General features: G+C 43.0%; 1 protein-coding gene across 5 annotated transcripts in view; it reads right to left on the bottom strand.

The window, feature by feature from the left end:
- The window catches only part of EP400 (E1A binding protein p400), a 183550-nt gene that overhangs the window by 127697 nt on the left and 32704 nt on the right, over positions 1–23149 (bottom strand). For all 5 annotated transcript variants that reach the window (XM_078768379.1, XM_078768380.1, XM_078768381.1 and 2 more), the window contains 9 exons: positions 17308–17430; positions 16977–17173; positions 12835–13012; positions 12593–12729; positions 12331–12500; positions 4662–4833; positions 2273–2409; positions 421–607; positions 52–218 (listed from right to left, as the gene is read on the bottom strand). In XM_078768379.1, coding sequence (XP_078624505.1) covers positions 52–218; positions 421–607; positions 2273–2409; positions 4662–4833; positions 12331–12500; positions 12593–12729; positions 12835–13012; positions 16977–17173; positions 17308–17430 — 1468 coding nt within the window. The remainder of the gene's footprint in view (positions 1–51; positions 219–420; positions 608–2272; positions 2410–4661; positions 4834–12330; positions 12501–12592; positions 12730–12834; positions 13013–16976; positions 17174–17307; positions 17431–23149) is intronic.

Below are 23149 nucleotides of genomic sequence, written 5' to 3'. Positions count from 1 at the left end.
AATCACCATCAAGCATTATGTCGGCCCAAACACAGATTTGACTCATCTCACGTTCTGGTCTTCAGCTTGCATCGTGGTAGACGTGTGGCATCCTCTGGCTGGGAGGTTATCTCTTCAATGAGTTTACGCGTGACTTTCCTCTGCTTTATAAGCTGAGACTGGAGGCAAGAAAGCTGCCACTCTAAACCCAGAAGGTCAAAGAGGGAAGGGTCCACGGTCTGTATCCAAAAAAAGGAAGGATTAAAAAAAAAAAAAGTGGAAAACTTTATGAGTGCATGTGTGCATGAATTATTAAACAAACAACAACAAAAAAAAGAAAAAAGAAAATGTTTGTCAATAAATTCCTGAAACCTTCAGACCCAGCTGCCAATTAAGTTTGCCAAATTTGCAGTTTCAAATAAAATACCTAGTCCAACCAACCTTATCGATATCCTTTGCCAGAATTGACAAGACAAGCGAAGGAACACAATAAGGAAGTGGCTTGAAGACAAATGGTGAGCGTGCCGAGGCTTGGTGGATGAGTTGAGGATGCTCGCAAACACGGCAGAGGGCAACAAGGAGGTGCAAAACGGAACACACATCCCTCGAACAAAGAGCTTGTTCAGCCCTAAAAATTAAAATAAAAACACAATCATGATTTATGTAACATACAAGCCAGACTCAGCAGAAATGAGATAAAGCCCAGAGTGTAAAGAAACTCACATTTCGTTCCCAAAGCCTTGGAACTGCTTAGTGGTGAAATTTAAACATTACATCCTGATGGGAAAATAAGCCAATTCATCAACTTCAGTGAATTATAAGACAACCTATCTGGAAACAAAGCCGGGTGTTGGCTTAATGGTTAAGGTGGCTCGCTTAAGATATCAGGGTTCTGAGTTTGAGCCGCTGTCATTCGTTGAATTAACACCAGGTGGGTTGCCTCAGCCTGTCATCCTTCTTTCTAAGGTCGGCAAAACGAGTACCGCTGATTGGGAAGAATGAGCCATTTGAGTATTCTGCGTCTGAGTGGCGACCCTTTCAGCATTGTGCCCAATTGCCCAGAAACTGCTTCGGCAGCACTGTATATCTGAAGATGCAAAAAGGAGTGGTCTTCTTCTATATGGAAGCATCTATGTCTTATACAGACTGGGATAAGACACGTGCTGCGCTGCAGTCTCGATTCACTGCCCTGAGTCTGCCCCAACACAGCTCGAGAGCACGCTCTACCGAGTCTGCCGCAACACAACTCGAGGGTTTTAGAAAGCCCCCATGGTTTTATAAATTTTGCTGTATGGAGTTAAAGGCCGTCAGTCGGCCATCTTTGGTCAGATTACAAAACAAAATCTTCTGTATACGTATACTCTCATGTATTTATCATTGTGCCAAGTTTGAGGAAAAGTCGGTCAATGCATGTCTGAGAAATGGATGGGGACACGTTAAAATGGCAGCCAGTCGGCCATATTAGACCTGATCTCAAAAAAAAAAATATGCATATGTAACCCATCATTCATTTTCTGTGTGCCATGTTTGAAGAAGATCAGCAAATGCATCTCCGAGATATGGTTGCGGACGTACACACGCACAGAGTGACCCAATCCATAAGCCCCTGTTTTGAACTAAATCCAACGGGGGCTAATACATCTTTACAAGAAGAGGATTCTCATGGTAACCTCACTGAAAATCGAATAATAAGTCCCTTAAAGCCACGTGTGTTCATAAAGCGGTCTGCAGAATTAATCTGGTCTTCTTAATGAGACGCTGATATAGTCATAATGGAAAAATAAACCCAGGCCAAGTTATGCCAGACCAGGACACAAAACAGGGTTCGTTTGTGCCATCGTGGAAAAGCAGCACAAGGGTTGTGGCTGAGTAAAAACTAACAATTCCCATCTTGGTTAAATAAAGTTGGTCACAAATCCTTTTTTAAATCAATTTATGTGTATTTATAAAGGAAGTATGATTGAAAGAGAGATTTGGGGGCATGGTGGAGGAGGGATGGGGGGGGGGGTCATTGTCAAAATGGGAAACAAAATAAGAGTGGGACAAAATGGAAAGGTGTGGGGAAATGCATGAGATGAGGAAAATAACAGCTGCAAGAGGATAAAGTAATTGAAGGAAAATCAAATGAATGAATAAAAGGTGGGTGGGTCAACAAAAACAAAAAACATGCCATTTCTGCGATTAAAATACAAATCTTTCAATCTGGTACAACTAAAGCAAACTACAAAGTGTGTTCAAAAACGAAAAATTCTGTAGTCAAAATAAAATAAAAGGAAAAAACAAAGATATTGACCTTGGCTCAACCTGCAGATCATCGTAGAGACGACGCTGATAAGGTGACATCTGGCACCGTAACACCTGCTCGATCCTATGAGGCATCTGGCTCTCCACATCGCGCCGCAAACGGCGCAACCAAAATGGACTCACCACCTGATGTGGATTCATGAAAGTGAAAACGGCTTGACCGGTCTCCAACAAATTACAAATACGTGCTGAAGGACACATACCCATACATCACAGGCACATACCCATACATACACACCCACAGTCCCACATACCCATACAAATACCCAGTATCACATGAAGGGCACAAAATAATCTCCCCCAACCTCCCTCCTCTCCTCTCCTCTCCTCTCCCCCACCCCACTGAGAATGAGGAGACACAGGTTACGCATGTGCACGTGGTTTACTGATCCCTGCTGGAGGGAGGCGGTATTAAGAGCAAGAAGAAATAAGGTTGCCCATCCCTCCCCCCATGGAGCAGGTGTTTCTGGTGTTGATTACAATCACCAAGTTAATTGGTGCATGTACTTGCAATCAAAAATGTAATGGAGGACTCTCAAAAGCTCCGTTACGTGTTTGTCAACATCTATTCTTGCGACCAAATCCAAAGATCTTGGTCTATTTGCTTATCTCACAAGTATCATTAGTCAAGTCGAATCCTGCGACACATACTGTGTGCATGGTTCCTGCAGGTTAAGGAAGTTGAAAAATAATGATTGTTTATGACTTTTCAGTCTGAAATACTGACTTTTTAATGACCCTGCATGTACATAAAACCATAACTTTAAACCTTACAACAGCACCAATGTAACTGTCATGTTGGGCACCATAATATATATATATACAGTATATCAAAAAAACTAAATAAATAAAGAATTAACTCTTCATTAATTATTAATCAATAATAAATTAATTAATTAATTAAAAGACAAGTCAGGAGACGACTGGTTCACGAGCGAGCGGTATTCAATGACAAAGGGCCGACTATAACCGAAACAGGCTAGGGGGTCGGGGGCCCACGTGGCAGGTGTCGGCCCCCGACATGCGGTGTACATGCCTATTGACAAAGTGCCCCAATGCGCTGCATGCGCAGGCCTTTAAGAGCCAGCTGTACGTAAGTGTGTGTGGTGCTGGGCCTGGAAATGTCAAAACGAAGGTTACTGACCTTGAAATGAGAAAATAATGTATTATCAGTTATGAGGTTAGTTAGCTACACAATACCGAAAATTCAGTTTGATTCCGACAACTTTGAAAATTTGACCTTTGTGACATTCAAAGGTCAAAGATTCTGAAATTTGTTGGAAAACTTGTATTTCATGATGTATGTGATAATGTAAGATCATGTACGACATTTCACCCTATCAGGAAGCGAACAATGTAATAAAACCATCAAAAATCGACTTTTCTAAATTTCGCGACCTTGTGACCTTGACCTTGGGGCGAAAATGAAAAATCGAGCTCCGTGGGGCTAGACACATGACATTGGCCTAACCAAATACCGAAACCCCTGTCAGATTCCACCAACTCCCTCGGAGAAGATGTAGCTTGAACTCGATTACCCCCTAAAAAGACATCTTTTTCGGGCGTCGCTCCGCCCACAATGGGCGCAATACGCCCACTCTAGGCAGGACACAACTAGATCATGATATCAACCTCCCACCCAATTTTCATTAAGATTGGATGATATCATGGGTAGTTATGCTGTGGACAGACAGACAGACACACACAGACAGACAGACACACCCATGATGAATATAGTGGTCACTCTGTTTGATAACTCGTGAACCAAAAAATTAAATTAAAAATTAGCTTTCCCTGTTCACATCAACTTCTCGCATTGACATCGTGGTTTTAGCATCTTTGACATCAGATTACTGCTTCAATTCCTTCAGCAAAAGTAAGCTTATTCTTTTTATTCTCACGATTTTACGAGTTTCGCAATTTTCTAGTTCTTACTGCTCATCTTATGGGACTTCGACTGAAGGTGTCACAAGAATGTGGAATTTATTGGTTCATGGTTTGGCATTCACCGTTTCCGTAATGTCAGACTGCATCCGGGCCCCCACCAGTGCCTCACTTGTGCTACATGTAGCTCAGTGGACCTATGACATTTACAGTGCTACGGAGCAGTCCCGATCTCGTAGCGAGGATTCGCATTGTGCTACGGGGCCAGTTGAAGACAATTGGCTTTGCGCGCATGTTCCGTATGCACTTTTTCACAAATTCCCAAATCGAATGACTTTTAATAACATGAGAGTAAATGTTATGACTTTTAAGGGCCTTAAAACCAGAGTTTCAAATGTAATGACTTTAATGACTTAACGACACACGGGAACCCAGCTGTGGATAAGCAACCATGTGGATTACCAAGAGAGGAAAAGCAAACAAATCAAACCCACTTTGAACAAATGCTGCGAAAGTTGCTTTGCATAATCAGCAGTCGATGAGCGCAAAGACAGCTGCTCCTGCAGGGACCAGCAGAAAGATTGTGGAAAGAGGAGACAGGCCTGGTTCCAAAGTTGGAGCAGACCCGTGCCCATGGCCGAGTCAAAGAGCAGTAGCCGACAACAGCTGGATGAGAAATGTGGGGTTGGAGTGGGGGTTGGATCATACAAAATTTGAAATCGATAGACAAGCTGAAATAAACAGTTTAATGTTTCTTATCGAGATCTAATTTTCAGAAGAATTCCATTCACCAATCTCATCTATGATGTCATTCACAAGTACTTTTTGCTTCTAACTCTTGGGGATATAATCAAAGATACTAGAGCACAGCAAGATAAACCACTCAGCTGTAAACCCACACAAAAGAGTGAAGTATGCACTCGGGCAGAACGTCCGCCATTTTAGTGAGCAACTTCTCCGCGGCACTCTATGACCACTACATTGCTGACAAAGCACTGAATGGTGAAATCGAGGATTTCCTTTTCCTTTTTAGTGCAAAGGAAGGGAATGAAATATCAATTTAAAGGCAGATAATTGAATGGGATTAATCGCATTCTGAGTGAAATGTTTTACTTTGGCGACATGACAGTAGAATCACCGGTGTTTTTCTAACAAGAAAAAACAATTTTTAAAATAATAATAAAAGTATAAACCACAACATGCAAATTCCTGGGACAGTGTCGACTTGTCACCTTGACATTGTTTATTTTTTTGCTATACAATAAAAATAACAATTCCAAAAATTTTTGAGGGGCAGGGATGGGTAGGAAGTTACGATATATGGCATCAGTCCATATTCCCCTTTGGTTTGTATTCGCATTCAGACTTATGGTGTTCATAGATCCAGCCCTTCCGTCAAAACACGCGCGTGAATGCACACGCAACCGCACACACACATCAATCTTCTCTCTCAATCTTGGCAGGTCTTTCTCTTCAGTCTTACATTTCCAAAATACCACTATGCACATCACCACCATTCACTTTAAATGTACATCATTTTATTAGTCCCCTACCCGAAGGGGACTAAAGATTTGCTCTCCATCTGTTCGTCCACCCATCCATCTCACCTGTGATTTTCCAGACTTTTCCCATACCCTATTCAACTGAAACTTGGTACATGGCTTTATTAGTTACCGAATAAGTTCATGTTTTGGGGCATTTCGCCAATGTTCCACGGAGCCATTTTTGGACTTAGAAAATATCACATATTATACATGGCTTAGTTTTCTTTACCTTTTCTCCTTTCTTTTCTTTACCTTATACATTGCCTTTATAATAAGTTATAGAAAAAGTTAGAGTTTCAGGGCTTCATCAATTTTTTTTAATTTGTTTTAAAAAAATAATAAATAAATTTTAAAAACTTCCTTGGCACCGGCAGGGGACATGCATTGCAAAGTAATTCTCACTCTGGTTTACTGACAATTGACAACCTTTCCAGAGCGCATAGACCACCACCTATCTTCGTCAGGCCATCCATGGAAGATTTACCACGAAGAAAAGGACTTGCAAAAAAAAAATCTCCACAATGTACATCCTTCAATTGCAAGCATTAACATTACAGCTTCTGTCGATACAACAAAATGAGAATCCAACATTTTCAGTCAAATGTACAGCAATACCCCGTTGTATGCCATTTCGACTGACGTCAAATCCGACTATACGCCACTCTTCTAGAGTAAATTTCAGTTCAGCGAACGTCATTATGTGCGACTTTACGTCACTCCTACATCATAATTGGAGGACGTGAAAAAACTTAATTTTTCCTTTAAAAATATTTAAAATAAATAACATAGTACATAAATTAACAATAAAAGAAGCTAAAAAACAATTTAAAATACAATAAAAAGCACATTAAAAATATTTTAAAATGTACGTACAGTATACAGTACGTACGCGTAGCTGCTGGTTCTCATTCAAAACAAAGGCCGTCGCCATATGCATTTTGTCCTGTGCTGCGGTCACGTGCCTGCTTTGCCTTTCGCTGGTATTTTTGTGATTATTCCTTTACTGTGTAAAGGTTCCTTTACTGTGTAAAACAACCAACGTAACGTGGCAACAGCGAAACATGACGACGATGCCGGCTCGGACGACCGTCCGTGGCAGACGTCACGTCACGTCACCGTGCAGTGTGCGCAATGTCCGCGACGTCAGGCCCCACGGCCCATGGCCCATGTGAAACGAACGACTGTGTCATGCCTCGAGCCGGGGTGCCTCGTCGGGCACCTCGCCGGCATCCGGTGTCGAAGAACCGATCGACGTGTGCATGTGCACATGTGCATGGATTTGCAAATGCCTGCCTGTACGTCGTCGTTTCTGCGTATATCGCATCGTCCAAAAAAAAGAAGCATGCAACTTCGGCCGCTCGAGGAAAGACGGGGCACGCCTACGACTCAGAGGCAAGCGTCGATCCCCGGGGCGGCCGGGTTCACGGAACCCTGAGCTCGTTCGTTCGTCACAGACAACACTACACGACCACCGGTGAAACTGCTCGGACACGTTGGGTAAAGCACGCCGTGGTGAAGCGGGCCGCGGAGCCACTCGGCACACAAGCCCGCTCACGGTCGACATGTCCGTGCCGGTCACCCCGTTCGAGGAGAAGACCCGACCGATAGAAAACAACGGAGGGGGAGCGGCAAAGATTCAGGGCGAAGCCGCAGCCTCCTCCAGTTATTTATTCTAGTTTTACGGTGTTTGTCTTCATTTTAAGGGTGTAGTACTGGTGAAAAATTGAGAAAACTACATAGGTACCTTTGAGAGGTATCTAATTTTCAGTTTTTCTTGAAAGATATAATCTTGGCTCTCAGACCAGTTTCAACGCTTCTTTGTCATATTACATGCATATAATTTGCATAAATTAGACCGTCAATAAAAAACAAGGAAAAACAAAGAACACATTTCTACTTCTATCTTCTATGTCACCTATCATTCTTTTCACACAAAACTTGGTACATGTATTATACATGTGTTACTCTACTACCTGATGAGGATTTTGTGAAATTATGTCAAATGTTCACTAATTAGCTAATTATGCCAATTACCAGATAAAACTTGGTTGTCCTCCAATAAATCCACAATGGCTACTCCTATAAACAAAAGCCTTCATCATTTTAAAGGAAGTGATATTCTGAATATCCTGTCCAAATTTCAGCCCAAAGGAATGATGCAAATTAAAGTTACTAGGACGTGCCCGTACGTGGGTGCCCGTTCCTTGCCAAAAAAAAAAAAAAAAATGTCTTCGCCCATGCATGCATGGGCGTGGCCATGGGCCCATGGGCGTGCCCGTAAGTGCGTGATGTGACCGTACAATGAATGTATCGTCCCGACGCCGCAGCTCGGATGGCGCTGCAGTTAATCGGGCCTGTATCGGCAGAGTTATTATAAACGTGTACTACAATCGATCGTACCTTACAGCGTCTGCTCGCCACGTTCAGCATCAGTACGTCGTCACTATGACTATCCGTAAGTCCGGAAGTGACGTCCTCATTTGACTGTCCGGAAGGTCGCATATCGCAGTTACGATGAATCGCAAATTAGTTTTAATTAGTTTTAAAACATAGTTTAACGCCAACATAGTTTGCCAACGTGAAATAAATGAATACGCTCTCAAATGTGCCGTCCGAGGCAGAGTCTGTTCGGCACGTTCGGCACACGTGATAGCTCGCTGCTCTCTGATTGGTTGAATCGCTTTTTGGACATAGCTCGGTAACTACTTCTCCGATTAATATGAAACCTTGAAAAGGCACATCCTCAGGTCCCCAGCAATATACCTGGCAAGTTTAAAGTATATCGGACCCGTGGTTGTCGAGAAACAGCGGTCACAGACACACAGACATACACACAGACATACAGAGATTACTGGAATTATAGATAGACTAGGACGTGCCCGTACGTGGGTGCCCGTTCGGAAAAACATTCCAAACCGCGTGGCAGTAACGACCACAGAACCCCCCCCCCCCCCCCCTCTATTTACATGAAATGGTTTGGTCCATTCGCAAAGCCAAAGCGAACGACCACAGAACCCCCCCCCTCTATTTACATGAATGGTTTGGTCCATTCGCAAAGCCAAAGCGAACGGCGAACGGCTAAATCGCCATAGCTCGGTAACTACTTCTCCGATTAATATGAAACCTTGAAAAGGCACATCCTCAGGTCCCCAGCAATATACCTGGCAAGTTTCAAGTATATCGGACCCGTGGTTGTCGAGAAACAGCGGTCACAGACAAACAAACACACACACACACACACACACACACACACACACACACACACACACACACACACACACACACACACAGACACACACACACACAGAGATTACTGGAATTATAGATAGACTAGGGCATGCCCGTACTATATCTATATCTAAAATTATATCCCCCCCTCTATTTACATGAAATGGTTTGGTCCATGAAATGTTTTGGTCCATTCGCAACGCCAAAGCGAACGGCGAACGCTTTACATGAAATGGTTTGGTCCATGAAATGTGTTGGTCCATTCGCAACGCCAAAGCGAACGGCGAACGGCTTGCGAGTACAGTGACAATCCCCCCCCCCCCCCCCCCTCTATTTAGATGAAATGGTTTTTATTAGTTTTAAAACATAGTATAGCGGCAACATAGTTTGCAAACGTGAAATAAATGAATACGCTCTCAAATGTGCCATCCGAGGCAGAGTGTGTTCGCCACGTTCGGCACACGCGATAGCTCGCTGCTCTCTGATTGGTTGAATCGTTTTTTGGACATAGCTCGGTAAGTAATTGTCCGATTAATATGAAACCTTGAAAAGGCACATCCTCGGGTCCCCAGCAATATACCTGGCAAGTTTAAAGTATATCGGACCCGTGGTTGTCGAGAAACAGCGGTCACAGACAAACAAACAAACGTACAAACAAACAAACACACAGAGATTACTGGAATTATAGATAGATAACAAATAATTCTACTTCTGGTTATTGAGGGGCATATATGATGTTAGAAAATTTGGACATTTTTCAATAATTATGGGTACTTCTATGGCCTCTAATAGCATGATTCTTGTTTATAAGACTATAAGGAAACTGTTCAGCTTTAAAAAAAAAAAAAAAAAAAAAAAAAAAAAAATCACCTGTTCGCCAGTACTACACCCTTAAGGCATTTTTAAGACATTACGCCCGGTTTACGTCAAAAACCGAGTTACATCACGGCTTATGGAACCAATTAATGACGTAGGCCGGGGTATTGCTGTATATGTAAATTGACCTACATGCACATGTTGTCTAATGTCTTTACAAGAACCACTTGCAACTACTGTCCATATATTGGTTCTTATTTGTGCAACACCTTTTGAATTTTTCTACACTTCCTCTTGACAGTGGCATGACGGACATGTCTGTTCTTGAACTTCCGTGCATAGCGGACACGGACGCTTACAAATGTTGCGACTCTTCTGGACTTCACTCGCTCACTGCAAACGTGCAAACCCTCGACACATCGAGCTGATGCATGGCTTCATCGAGCACGAGACGGATATTGTTTCTTGTCATTTAAGCTTCCTTCACTGAATTCAGTGCGAAACGCTTCCGCGCAGTGTGAACCAAAAGCGAGGAACTCATCTGATGGGACTATCAGAGATCGAAAGTTAGACTTGGATATGTCATATGCCTTGTGAATGAATGAAGAGCAGGGCGAGATCATCCAATTCAGCATCACTTCTTAGAAGAGCCTTTCTGCAAACCAGAGACGAGGACAGCAATTCATGTCCACTGAGGATCCTGCGACACAGATAACCAGAGATGTATGCTTGTGTATTCTGCTGAGGAAGGCCGAGTTGAACATTAGGAATTGCAATATTTATTCTTCTGTGCTGAACAGGTGTGATAACTGCACTGATCGACACATTATTTTCCTGTTGGTGAGACACTGTAGTGTCCAAATGAATTTGTCAGAGTCTGCTGAGCATTTTACTCAGGCAGCTGGTTTGATCAATTCAGTGACCATCGCCATCCTCAACGCACATCTGAATTCCTTTGCAGATGGATTGTCTCTGCACCCACCTTTCCTCCTTATGGTTGAGAAGAGGTTCTCTATGATGTCCTGGTTCAGACGAGAAGTAAATAAATATTTCATGTCAAAATCTGACTGAAGCTGCTCCCACAACTGTGTTATGCAATATATGCCAAAAAAAAATTTTTTTTTTTTTTTGACGGCATGGCTATGGAGATTGAGATTCCATCTTACTGTACATGGTAGGCATGGACATCCACAAGATCCATTTCAGAGGGGGGCAAAACAATTCAGAGGGGACAAAAATTCGGGAGTGGGGGGGGGGGGGGCAAAATAATGCTCGACTTGGCCTGTTGCAACTCCCAGAGGCATATTTCACAAAAACGATACCACAACTTTCTGCTGAAACATACACAATTCGGTTAATTGTAGCCTACTAAAATGTATAAGAAGGAATTAGGGCTTTTTGTGGGATTTTACATTTTAAAAATTAATAAATCACGATTTGAAATGGAGGGTGTGACATATAAAAGTCGGTCCAAACGACCTGCTATCTTTATTTTACGTCCTACAGCGCAAGGGAAAAAGAGGAAAGGTCCCTGGGGAGTGGGGATAGTTGCCCCCTTGCCATCCCCTGCAGAGGTCCATGATTGTAGGTAGAGGGTCTAATCTAATGTATATGTGGCCAGCTTGACCACACTCCCCAGTCCCACATAAGCATTCCGACGTGACCTCATTGTTTTACGTTTACATCTAAGTTCAGTGCAAGGTCTAAACATAATAATAATAATACTATAGATAAAGACCTTATACCTACATACGTTTCCTTGTTCTAAGCTAGCGTTGCTTGCGCAGTTGCTTACTAAAGTGGGGGCCGAGCATGCCCATGGTATACTTCCCGTTCACAGCCGAGTGGTTTATCTTGCTCTGCTCGAGTATCTTTGGATATAATCTAGCCAAAGTTAATAAGCTCCAACAAGGGTGAGATGGATGTTGGTGTTGGTCTGCTGGTTCAACCCTGGTGTTGGGCTAGCGGCTAGGGTGCCGGCTTAGGATCCTAGGATCCTGGGTTCGAATCCAGGTCAATCGCTGAATTAACACCAGGGGGGTTGACTCAGCCTGTCATCCTTCCGAGGTCGGCTAATTGAGTACCAGTTCACTGGTAATTCCCTGTTTGTCGTTAAAGGCGGCAAAAAGGGTTGGCGTCAGGAAGGGCATCCGGCCGTAAAACATTGCTTCAAAAAGGGGACCGAAAAACAACAACAACCACGGTTCCCGAAAAAGGCCAACCCCCGCTTTGCGGGGGAAAATGGCCTCTAAAGGTGGTTATTTATTTTTTATATTTAAGGGTGAGATGGATCCACCCCCACTTGATGGGTCGTCTCCAAAATAAAAATGAGATATTACTCATCAAAACCACTACATTTTCTCCACATATTTTAGGTTTTAGATATGTCATTTGCAGCTGCAATGGCTCTTTCTGGCCTAGATAGGGGCTAAGGAAGGCAATTTCAAAGATAATCAAGCATCGCTGGTAGAACAGCGGCAAAAGCCAGTAAAGGCAGCCAAAGAAAAGGTTAGGTTTGGTTCATTAAAAACTTACAATATCCCATCTTTGACATAATACGAAGGCAAAAAGAAACCTTTGAATGCGGCGGAGAGGTCTCCACTGTGGTAAGTCTACATCTCGAATGTGCTGAGCAGCATCCAGCACTATGTGTTGCCAACGACGGGGGGAAAAGGCCCGATGGTCTCGTAGTAACATCCGGTACGTGGTGATGCATACATGCATCACATTAGGACGCTCCCAGTCCTCATGCAAAGATGGGTAAAAACAAATCTGAGAACAACGAAAGTCATTTTATACCACGTTTGAGGTTTACAGCTTGAAGAATCCAAAAATACCTTTATTTTGTTCTGACACTCCTGTTTGGAACCACAGTAAAGTAGAACTTTCATTCCCGGGCACCAGGAACTGAAGGCATATATCCAAGCAATCAGACGGGAAGAAGGACACACAACCAGGTGTGGCCCCCACAGTCCTGATCACAAAGGCAAAAAGTCAAGAGAGAGAAAAATTAAAATTAAAAGTATATAATGGTGGAGACACAGATTTGTGCAAAGGAATGACACATGCTATGACTTGCCTGCATCCCCAGCCAGGTAAGCCAGCAGAGCCACAGTCTGCACAATTTTCCCAAGACCAGGCTCATCCCCAAGAATTCCTCCTGCACCGCGCGCCCACAACCCCACCAACCAATCCAAGCCCACGAGCTGATACTCCCGCAGCACTCCACGCAGCAAACGGGGGGCAGGTGTCACGACCTAAACGTTTTTTTCAGCATGGTAAGAAGCATACAACATGTCAATCAAAAATATAGAGAATTAAAATAGCACAACGGAACTGCAGTACAAATTATCATTATTTGTGTAAATACGCTGATTCTAGCTCAGAGAAACAAATCATCTGGTTGCACAGGAATGGGGAAAACCCAGGCTGCCTAGCAACAGTAAAATTGCATTCATCTACCAACATGCAACAGAAAACATTGGTAACCAGCCATGTTTTTTTCCCTAGCCACCGAAATATCCATTGAACAACAACTTCCATCAATATTAAATAAACAAACAAAAAACTTGGTCGGTAATAATTTAAAAAGAAATTGATGTCGAAGAAGCAGCATCGCTGCGAATTATTCCACTGAAATGTAAAAACATCCTTTCAACACTAACAATTCAAGACTAACAAACCCAGCAACTTCTGATTGAATTAACAAATACACCAATCAAATACGATGACGAGTCAACATATTATGCCACTTTTCATTCCAGCAACACGTACAAGGCAGTGTTGAAATATAATGGCCCTATTCCTTTTCTCCAAAGCAGGTAAAGATATCTGAACGAAACAAAGACAGATATTAACATCAATCTTTACTTTACTGTGGTGAATATTTATTTCTTAACATAATTAGTGGTCCACATATTTCTGCCAACGTTCAAAAATATCTTGTGATGCCGTCACAATCGAAATGTGCATCCAGGTCACTTAACCAGCGCTTCACAGCTGCCTGGACAGCATCATTGTAAGAAAAATATGCTCCACGAAGGTGTTCCTTCATTTTAATTAAGGAAAGATGAAAATCTGACGGAGCCAAGGCGGGACCGGTGATGCTTTGTGGTGGTACGCCATTGGCCGTCTCTACTCTCAGGACCATAATGGTACACCCAACTCCCATCTCCAGTCAGTCATCCCAATTCTCATCTCCAGTGCTTAACATTCGCCCTCACTGACAACAATGTGCTGCCCTCTGCCATAATGACCAACATAGAACTGAGACATCTAGTGTCAGAATCACGAAACTCGAAGCCAGTGTTGGGAAGAACTCGTGTTCGGACTGCACTTTGTTTCATTTTAATATCTTTACGACTTTTGGAGATAAAGAATAAAAGCCATTACATTTCAACTGCATGTTTGTCTCCATTCAACAAAGTAGGTGGTGACAAAATTGTGCTTTATATCGTTTTTGGTCCCATCTCTCAATGATGAAGAACAACTTCAAAAATTAAAAAAAATTCTTATATCCGGATCCATATTCGGATCTTCACCAAAATTGAATAGATTCGTCCTTGTCACACACCCAACCTATCCATAAAGTTTCGTCCGAATCCGTCCCCTAACTTTTTGAGATATCGTATTATATAATCCGTGTTATCCGTGTCACTCAATGATGAAATATTACTGAAAAAATTATATGATCCAGATCTTTACCAAAATTGAATCAATTCATCGGTGTCACATACCCAACCTGTCCACCAGGTTTTGTCCAAATTTTGAGATATCCTGTTCACAGACAAACAAACAGACAAGGGTGAAAACATAACCTCCGTCAACCTACGGCTACGGTGGCGGAGGTAATAGTGTGATCAAGATGGCAGTAACACTGTAAAACTCTTTGTGGAACAATGAGCAGTACTCCCATTTTCTATGGTTGGAAATTAAATTTACAGACGAATGCACGTGCAGTATAAGGCAGCATTCCTGGACCAAAGTCATGTACAGGTAGATGGGAAAGCTTGTAAAAGGCAGACGAGGTTTATGATAAATAGCATCCTGGGAGAACAAATGGAGTCAATCCACTGACAAGGATTTCATCTGTAGCTTGATCGAGTACTGCTCTCCCCTCTGGGCTGGCTCCGCCACCTCACATCTTTCTCAGCATGCCACCGTGGAAACTCATTGGAATCTCTCGCGTTGAAGTTGAGGCCGATTACTTTGTCATCGCAGACAGGTCAGTGGTCTCTCTGTCTTGTAACGGCCTCCTTACTGGTTTTGTACAAACTGCCCTTTCTGTACTTTGTCCCCCCTAGCCTCCAGATTCCTGCAGAGCGCACACGGTCCACCATCAACCCCCTTCTGGTGAAGCACCCTAAATCCAGAATCACTGCTCACCTCTACTCATTGTTCCTCTTTTTTCCCCAGCTGTGGAACCAACTTCCACATTTCTTCAACCTCTCTTCCCTCCAGGTGTTCAAAATAGCTGTTCACATCCATGTCAGACCATTCTACAATTCAAAACCATGATCTTTTCTACCCACGTGAACTACCCTCTCCAACCCCACTCACAAACCCCCCTTCCTTTCAAATTTCTATTTTTTCTCCCAGTGTTTCTTGTGTATCCATCCTGTCCACTCCATGCATCCTCCCCTACCTCACCCACATTCCACCCAATGCACATTATTTGTCCAAATCTCCTTCTAATTTGTCCTTCAATACTGTGGTGGTGTTTCACCCCTCTCTCTCACTCTCTTTACTGGTGATTTTGTTATATTTCATCCTGATCCGTAGAGTGTTCTAGCTCTTCCACGAGCCTTGACCTTGTTTACAAAAAAAACTAGATGGTATTCATAGAATACTTATCCTGTGCAGTCAACTTGGTGCGAGCCAACTCTTCTGTTTTTGAAGGCTTTTTTTCTTTCTTTCTTTGATCCAATGGCGGCCAGACCACGTGACTGATGACATCATAAGTTTACATTCTCCAATATAATTGTTGTGTAGATTACACACAATAAATTTTAAACTGATAGGACCAAGCATTGTACTTGTCGAATTATGACGTCATAATTAAGGCAAGGATGACATCATCGTTAACAACAGTTATTCCCCTGTGGAGTTCTTTACAATGAGCCATGTTTCAATTCTTTACATGGAGCGGTTTCAGAGATATAGAGGTGAAACATTTTTCAGTTTTTCCAAGACGGTGCCTGTACCACGTGACCTAGTCACAATTACCAATAAACTAGAGAGGTTCCAGGGAACCTGAACTCAACTGGTCTATATCAATATGGTTAGAATATGTATAATAGAACCACAAACTATATAGTTTATATGTGCTAAAAATATATGACAAAAATTGATTTTTCAATATGGCCGCCCTGCCGCGCCCATTTTTGGGCGTGCAACGCCCAAATGCAATCCCAAACTATTTTACGTCTTAAAGATGCTGCATAACAAGTTTCATCAAATTTAATCAATATTTGTGACTTTTAGAGCGTAGACGTCGAATTGTTTACAGACGACAGACGGACGGCGGACACTGGGTGTCGACAAAAACTCAGCTGGACATAGTCCAGTTGAGTCAAAAATAAACAGAAGGTGCTCCCTATGGTGTAACTTTCTTGTCCATCGGACCACCAGTTGCAGAGAATTTTTTTTTTTCTATACTGATTGGATCAAGTGTTGTACTTGTTGAATTATGACAAAATAATGAAGGCCCCAATGACATCATCATTAACATATCTTATTCCCAATGGGGAGTACTTGACAATAAACCATGTTGCAATATTTTCCACTGAGCGGTGGTGCAAAATTTTGTGTCAATTGGACTGGCTGACAAAATGAATTTTTAAAATGTAGATACATATGTATGCCATATGTACGCCACACGTACGCACTCAACCGATCACTTAACCCCACATTTTGCTTCATCAGCGCAGGGTAAAATACAAGCATATCACCAATACCCACACGAAAGATCAGCATTCATCTAAAATAACAGACAAGAATACCCAACAGTTTACAACTGCAGCCCATGTACAGGAACATGAAGAACCAAGAATATAACTTCACAAATTATTGCGTTTTGTTTTTTGCTTCCAAAAATTTGTAGGATCAGGAAGTTTAAACTACTGGATCAATAAAAACTTTATATTTGGCCTAGAAATTCGTGATACCTCTAAAAGATAGCTGAAGCTATCAAACTTCCCTGAGCTATAAAATATCACAAACCTGGGCTGTTGCGAGGGAATGGCCGGTGGGCTGGATGCTCGCGCAGGTCGTCGCCAGGTCCGATATTTCCCTTTGAGTGCTCGGGTAGTTACTCACTTCCCCAACTATTCCATGGGGCAGCAGGTTACCAATGGATAGCTTAATTGGCGATTCAGGCACAGCCTCTGCACTGCAAACCTTATCATCTTCGTCAGGATCTACATAGCCAAGGAAAAGAGAAACAGACCTTGAATCCACAAGTCAGTGGAAGAATCCATTATAGTGTTGAATGTAATCACCCAAAAATGTTTGAAGGAAACTAAGAAACGTTTCAGTGGTGAAGGTTACGAACATTTGTCGTCAGAAACCTCTGCACCAGCATCCTGGTTAACAAGGCCAACTTGTGATGATGACAAGAGATCCTCAGAGCACGTACTGGAGAATCTCTGAAGAAGTTGGTCTAAGTCCATCGACGCTTTGCGGGAAGTAAGTGAAGCAAAAACAAACAAACAGAAGAATCAAGTCAATGTTTCACATTTTCTCCAATTTGTTTTATTCTAAAAGAAATAAGGTTTGCATTTCAAGCATCATCTCACTTTCAGGGATACCAGTGAGGGTTTGGGAAAAACAAAAAACTAGAAGGGCACTCTATGGAGCGCATACCTCTGCCATTCAATGTCTGATCCAATAGAACAAATCGGGCCCGATATTTTTTTAAATGTCATGCTATATATCGTTTTTGGCTCCATCTCATTGGTGCAGAGTCACTTTAAAAATAAAAATAAAAACTCATCCGGATTCAGATCTTCACCAAAATCGAATCAATTTGTCCTTTTCATACACCCGACATGTCAAACAGGTTTTGTCTGAATCCGTCCATGAACATTTTGAGATATCGTGCTATATATAGTTTTAGCCCTGAGCCTGGTGTTGGCTTAGCGGTTGGGGTGCCAGCTTGGGATCCTAGGATCCTGGGTTCTAATCCCGGTCGATTGCTGAATTAACGCCAGGGGGGTTGACTCAGCCTGTCATCCTCCCGAGGTTGGCAAATTGAGTACCAGTTCACTGGTAATTCCATGTTTGTCGCAAGAGGCGACTAACAGGGTTGGCGGCAGGAAGGGCATCCGGCCATAATAATTGCTTCAAAAAGGGGACCACGGTGCCCGAAAAAGGCCAACCCCTACTCTGCAGGGAAAAATGGCCTCCAAAGGTGGTTCTATATAGTTTTAGCCCAATCACTCAATGGTGAAAAATTACTTTTAAAAATTAAACTCTCCGGATCTTCACCAAAATCTAATCAATTCGTCCTTGTCACTCTTCCACCAAATTTCATCTGAATCTGTACAACCTTTTGCGATATGCTGCACACAAACAAACAGAGGGGTGAAAACATAACCTCCATCCACCTTAGGTGCGTGGTGGTAATAATCGGCAAATAAGTAATAGAAAGCCAATCCTGTGCGGGGATTCTGCACCAAGGTGAATTATGGGTGCGATGCCCAACCAAGAAAGTATTTTAAATTTAAGCTGCATTTCCTTCATTCAATAATGAACGAAACTTACCACAGGAACTTGCAACTGCAGGTCGCACAAGATCTGCCTGCAACCCTCTTCTGGTGAAACTGCCAAAATAAAGACTCTCTGCTCACCTTCACTCTTTCATTCCTCTTTTCTCCCACCTCTGGGACAAACTCCCTCACTCTCTTCAATCCCACTCATCCCTCGAGATCTTTAAAACAGCTGTTCACCACCATCGCTTATCTTCCCCCATCCAAAACCTTGATCTTTTCTACCCCTGTTAATTCACCCCAGATCCACTTTTCTGAAATACCGACTTCTTTCCTGGAAGTCCTTCTTTCCTTTCCTTCTTTCCTGGAAGTCCATGTGGTTTTTTTAACCTCTCCCACCCCCACCCCCGTCCCATGCCTCCTTCCCCCAAGCCCTGTACCTCCCACAGATCTCCCGATGTCCATGCTCTCAAATGTTGTACTTGTGTGCTTCCCCCTCTCACCTCATCTTGTTTCACGCTCCCTTTATTTCGTCTTATGTGTCCGTTTGTTAGCTCTTACACGAGCCTGCATACAATCTGCCTCGAACTTGCATACAAAAAAAACAAAAAAAAAAACTGCAATGAAGCAACAGCAATTATGGCTATAGTCTATCTTTCAATTAACATTCCCATATAAATGTGTTCATGAAATTAATTTAATTGCTATGAATTCAAAGACCGACTTTCGGTAATATATCCGAAAACAAAGCTGCTACTACAAATCCTAACACAAACACATACATTATATTATCCCCACGCTTTTTGAAAAAATTGGGGGATATTGTAATTAACTCTGTCTGTTTGCCCGTCCAGGTATTTCCACCTAAACGGTTGTGCAGAAAATTACTAAACTTCTTCGTTAGCATCATCATATGGCTGCACGAAGATGCAAAAGCAGTATCATTTTTAGCCCCGCTCCCTGGGGAGGGTCAAACAGTAAAGTGCCAAAAAATGCAATTACAGGCACGGTTTTGACCATTTTTAATGAAAATTTGCATAAGCAATCAACATTGGGGGGACGCATGAAACATGCAAGGATTTTTTTGGATTCGACTCCCAGTTAGTGTCCCAATAAGTGGGGACTTAAGTTCATGGGTCCAAACAGAAGATTTTTTTGAACTCAAACTTTGATATTGGGTCATTCCAGGTGGGACCTTTTGCCATATTTCAACTTTGCTTTCGATGGAAAGTGAGAAAATTTGCGATGGTGCGCCATCAACTTCGCTCTAGTTTACTTCATAACAAGTAATAAGAACATTTTTTTAAATGTAAATTAAAAAATGCAAAAAGATGGAGGGAGGACACTCCAAAATATGGAAACAAGCTAGAGATTATCACAACAACTTATTATGTGAAACCATCCCTACATCTCGGTTGCCCCGAGAAAAGACCGTGTGTGTGTGTGTGCGTGTGTGTCACCATTTTTCTCAGAGATTGCAGAATGGATCTTCATCAAACTTTCACGGGTTTGTCAGTGAGTGCCAGGGAGTGTTCTAGAATTTATTTTTATTTTTTTACGGTCAGTTTTTTGGGGGGATTAAAAAAAACCGCTCTATGGTGTGTAAACATTTTTGATTAATGAATGACAGTTATATACAAGTACACATATGCATAAATAAATACAAAACAATTACCAGACATTTAGCTGCAAAGAAAGAGGTAGCAAAGGCGCAGGAGGGATGTAGGAAAATGTTCGGAGAACACTTGGATTCGGAAGAGGGTCAGAGAGCGGTATTCGGGATTGCAAAGCAGATAGCGAAAGAGAGGTGTGATGTGATGGGGGTGAGTTGCTTGAAGGATGAAGTGGGACAAATCGTTGTGGACCCAGATGGAATTAAAGGAAGATGGAAAAGATATATAGAAATGCTGTTGAATACAGAGAATGAATGGGATGGCAACATAGAGAGTAACCAAGTTTTAGGACCGACAGAGAAGATAACTGAGAAGGAAGTTGAGGAAGCGATAAAAGCAATGAAGAGTAGAAAAGCGGGAGGGCCGACGGGAGTTGTGGGAGATATGTTGAAGGCAGCAGGAAGTTGGGGTGTGAAGAGAATGACAGAGATCTGTAATCTGGTGGTGAAAGAAGGTCGCATTCCAGTGAATTGGGAACTGAGTACCCTCGTCCCTCTATACAAGGGGAAAGGTGACCCTCTGGAGTGTGGCTCGTACCGAGCGATAAAGTTATTGCAGCATGGAATGAAGGTATTGGAAAGGGTGTTGGAGAGGAGGATAAGGAAGAAGGTGAAGATCGACGAAATGCAGTTTGGATTTATGCCAGGAAGAGGAACGACAGACGAGCTCTTTATTGTGAGGCAGTTGCAGGAGAAGTACATGGAGAAGACGAAGAAGTTGTTTCTTGGGTTTGTTGATCTGGAGAAAACATTCGATAGGGTTCCACGCAAAGTATTGACATGGGCATTGAGGAAGTTAGGAGTGGAGGAATGGTTGATCAGAGTAGTGATGGCAATGTACAAAAGAGCGCGCACAGCTGTAAGGACGAAGGACGGGAACAGTGGTGAGTTTGAGGTGAAGGTGGAATTGCATCAGGGGTCAGTACTAAGTCCACTACTATTTGTAGCTGTGATGGAGGTGCTGGCTCAGAACGTAAAGGAGGGTTTACCGTGAGAGTTGTTGTATGCAGATGATCTGGTGTTGATTGCAGAAAGTATGGGTGGACTGAAGGAAAAGATGAACAAGTGGAAGGAATGTATGGAGACAAAAGGTCTGAAGGTGAATATCGGAAAGACGAAGGTGATGGCAAGTGGTAAAGCATGTGGTGAGGTGGAAAGAACTGGGAAGTGGCCATGTGCTGTGTGCAGGAAGGGTGTCAGAGTGAACTCCATTCAATGTACAATGTGCGCTGAGTGGGTTCATCAAAAATGTAGTGGTTTGAGAGGGTCATTAACCAGTGTGGCAGCTACATTCAAATGTAAGGTGTGCACAGAGGGAGCTGCAGATGGAGGAAATGTTGAGTTGGATCTTGGAGATGGCGTGAAGCTGGAAGGTCTGAAAACATTTTGCTACCTCGGAGACATGCTGAATGGAGAAGGTGGATCAGACCCGGCAACGGTTGCTGGAGTGAGATGTGCATGGAAGAAGTTTCGGGAACTGAGTGGCATGCTGATGAGGAGGGGAGTGTCGTTGAAGCTGAAGGTAAAGGTGTATGCTGCACGTGTGAGAAGTCTTATGATTTATGGGAGCGAGACACAGGTAATGAACGTAGAGCAGCAACGAAGGCTGGAAAGGGTGGAAATGCGAATGGTTCGACGGATGTGCGGAGTATCGTTGAGAGAGAGGAAGACAAATGATGAATTGCGAAAGATGATTGGAATAGAGCCTGTGATTGATGCTGTGAAGAGAAACAGGTTGAGATGGTTTGGTCATGTGTTGAGGAAGGATGAAAGTGACTGGTTGAGAAGAGTGATGGAAATGAATGTAGAAGGAAGTAGAGGACGGGGTAGACCGAGAAAGACTTGGCTAAAGATGGTGGAAAAAGAAATGCGGGCAAGGGGGTTAACAAGGAAAGATGCAGAAAATAGGGCAAAATGAGGAAGATTGTCATGGGGACCGCAAGGCTAACCCCCGCTCTAGCAGGGAAAATGGCCTTAAAATGCATGTTGTTGTTGTGTTGTTGTTGTACCAGACATTTGAACACAAATAATCAAACAAATCAGATTTAATCAGACAATTCCGGAAGCAGTCGAAGTTGGTGGTAAGTCTTTTTCTTCCCGAATGTCATAAAATATGTTGACGTTTCTTTTTCACCTGAGCAACGCTGCGTCCTCCAGCTTTCAACGCTTGTATACTTTACTCAGGGTACAAACACAAATACAACTTGATGTGGGGGGTAACATAGGCAATGTGGCCACGGCCTCATGCAGGGGTGTGGGGCCGGTGGAGGGGTGTAAATTCTCCATGTAAATGTGTACCGTGTAGCACCACCTGGTGTTGGTGGCAGATGGTATTACAATTTCCCCCCCCCCCCCACCCCCATCCACTCCCCAAAACGGAGGGGCCTGTCAAAGCCCCCACCCTCCCCCAGAATATGTATATGTATTATATATTTCCCCTCCCTCTCACCTAACCACCGCCCCCCTTCCCCCTTCCACTCCCCCACTGCCTTCCTCTCCCGTCCCCCTCTTGCCTCAGTTCCCCCCTACCCCGCAAACGCCAGGTACTTTATAGAAGGGCTAGTACTTTATAGACGATCTAACATTCTAAATAGTACGTACTTTATAGAAATATACGTACATAAGTGGGTACGTATGTGGGTTGTTTTGTACATGGGTTGTTGCTGTCACTGACTTCCTGATAATATTCCATCATTAACCACACCCATAGAGGTCTGATTGGCCCTCGGGCAAATGTGTCTCGCGGCCTCGCCCAAATCAAGCTGATTGACAATAGTAGTCCCACCCACCCCTCTGATGCCTTCCTATTCCTTTACAAAGGAACGCAGTTTTGCCTACTTTTCGGAGAATCCTTTCAAACGATTAAAATTACGACAGCAAAGGATGCTGCACCAAGTTAAACTCTGTCAGATGGTACCATAATCATTGCAATTGAGAGAGGCAGCTCAGAAATACGCCGCTTGAAGATGATCGTTATGATGAATGAGAAGAAGTTTCACGGTTTTGACCGATCT

This window comes from Myxine glutinosa, chromosome 14, assembly GCF_964187855.1.
Source record: "Myxine glutinosa chromosome 14, kmMyxGlut1.1, whole genome shotgun sequence".
NCBI classification, from domain to species: domain Eukaryota; kingdom Metazoa; phylum Chordata; class Myxini; order Myxiniformes; family Myxinidae; genus Myxine; species Myxine glutinosa.
The sequence above is the reverse complement of the archived record's forward strand: the minus strand, read 5'-3'. Positions and strand labels throughout refer to the sequence as shown.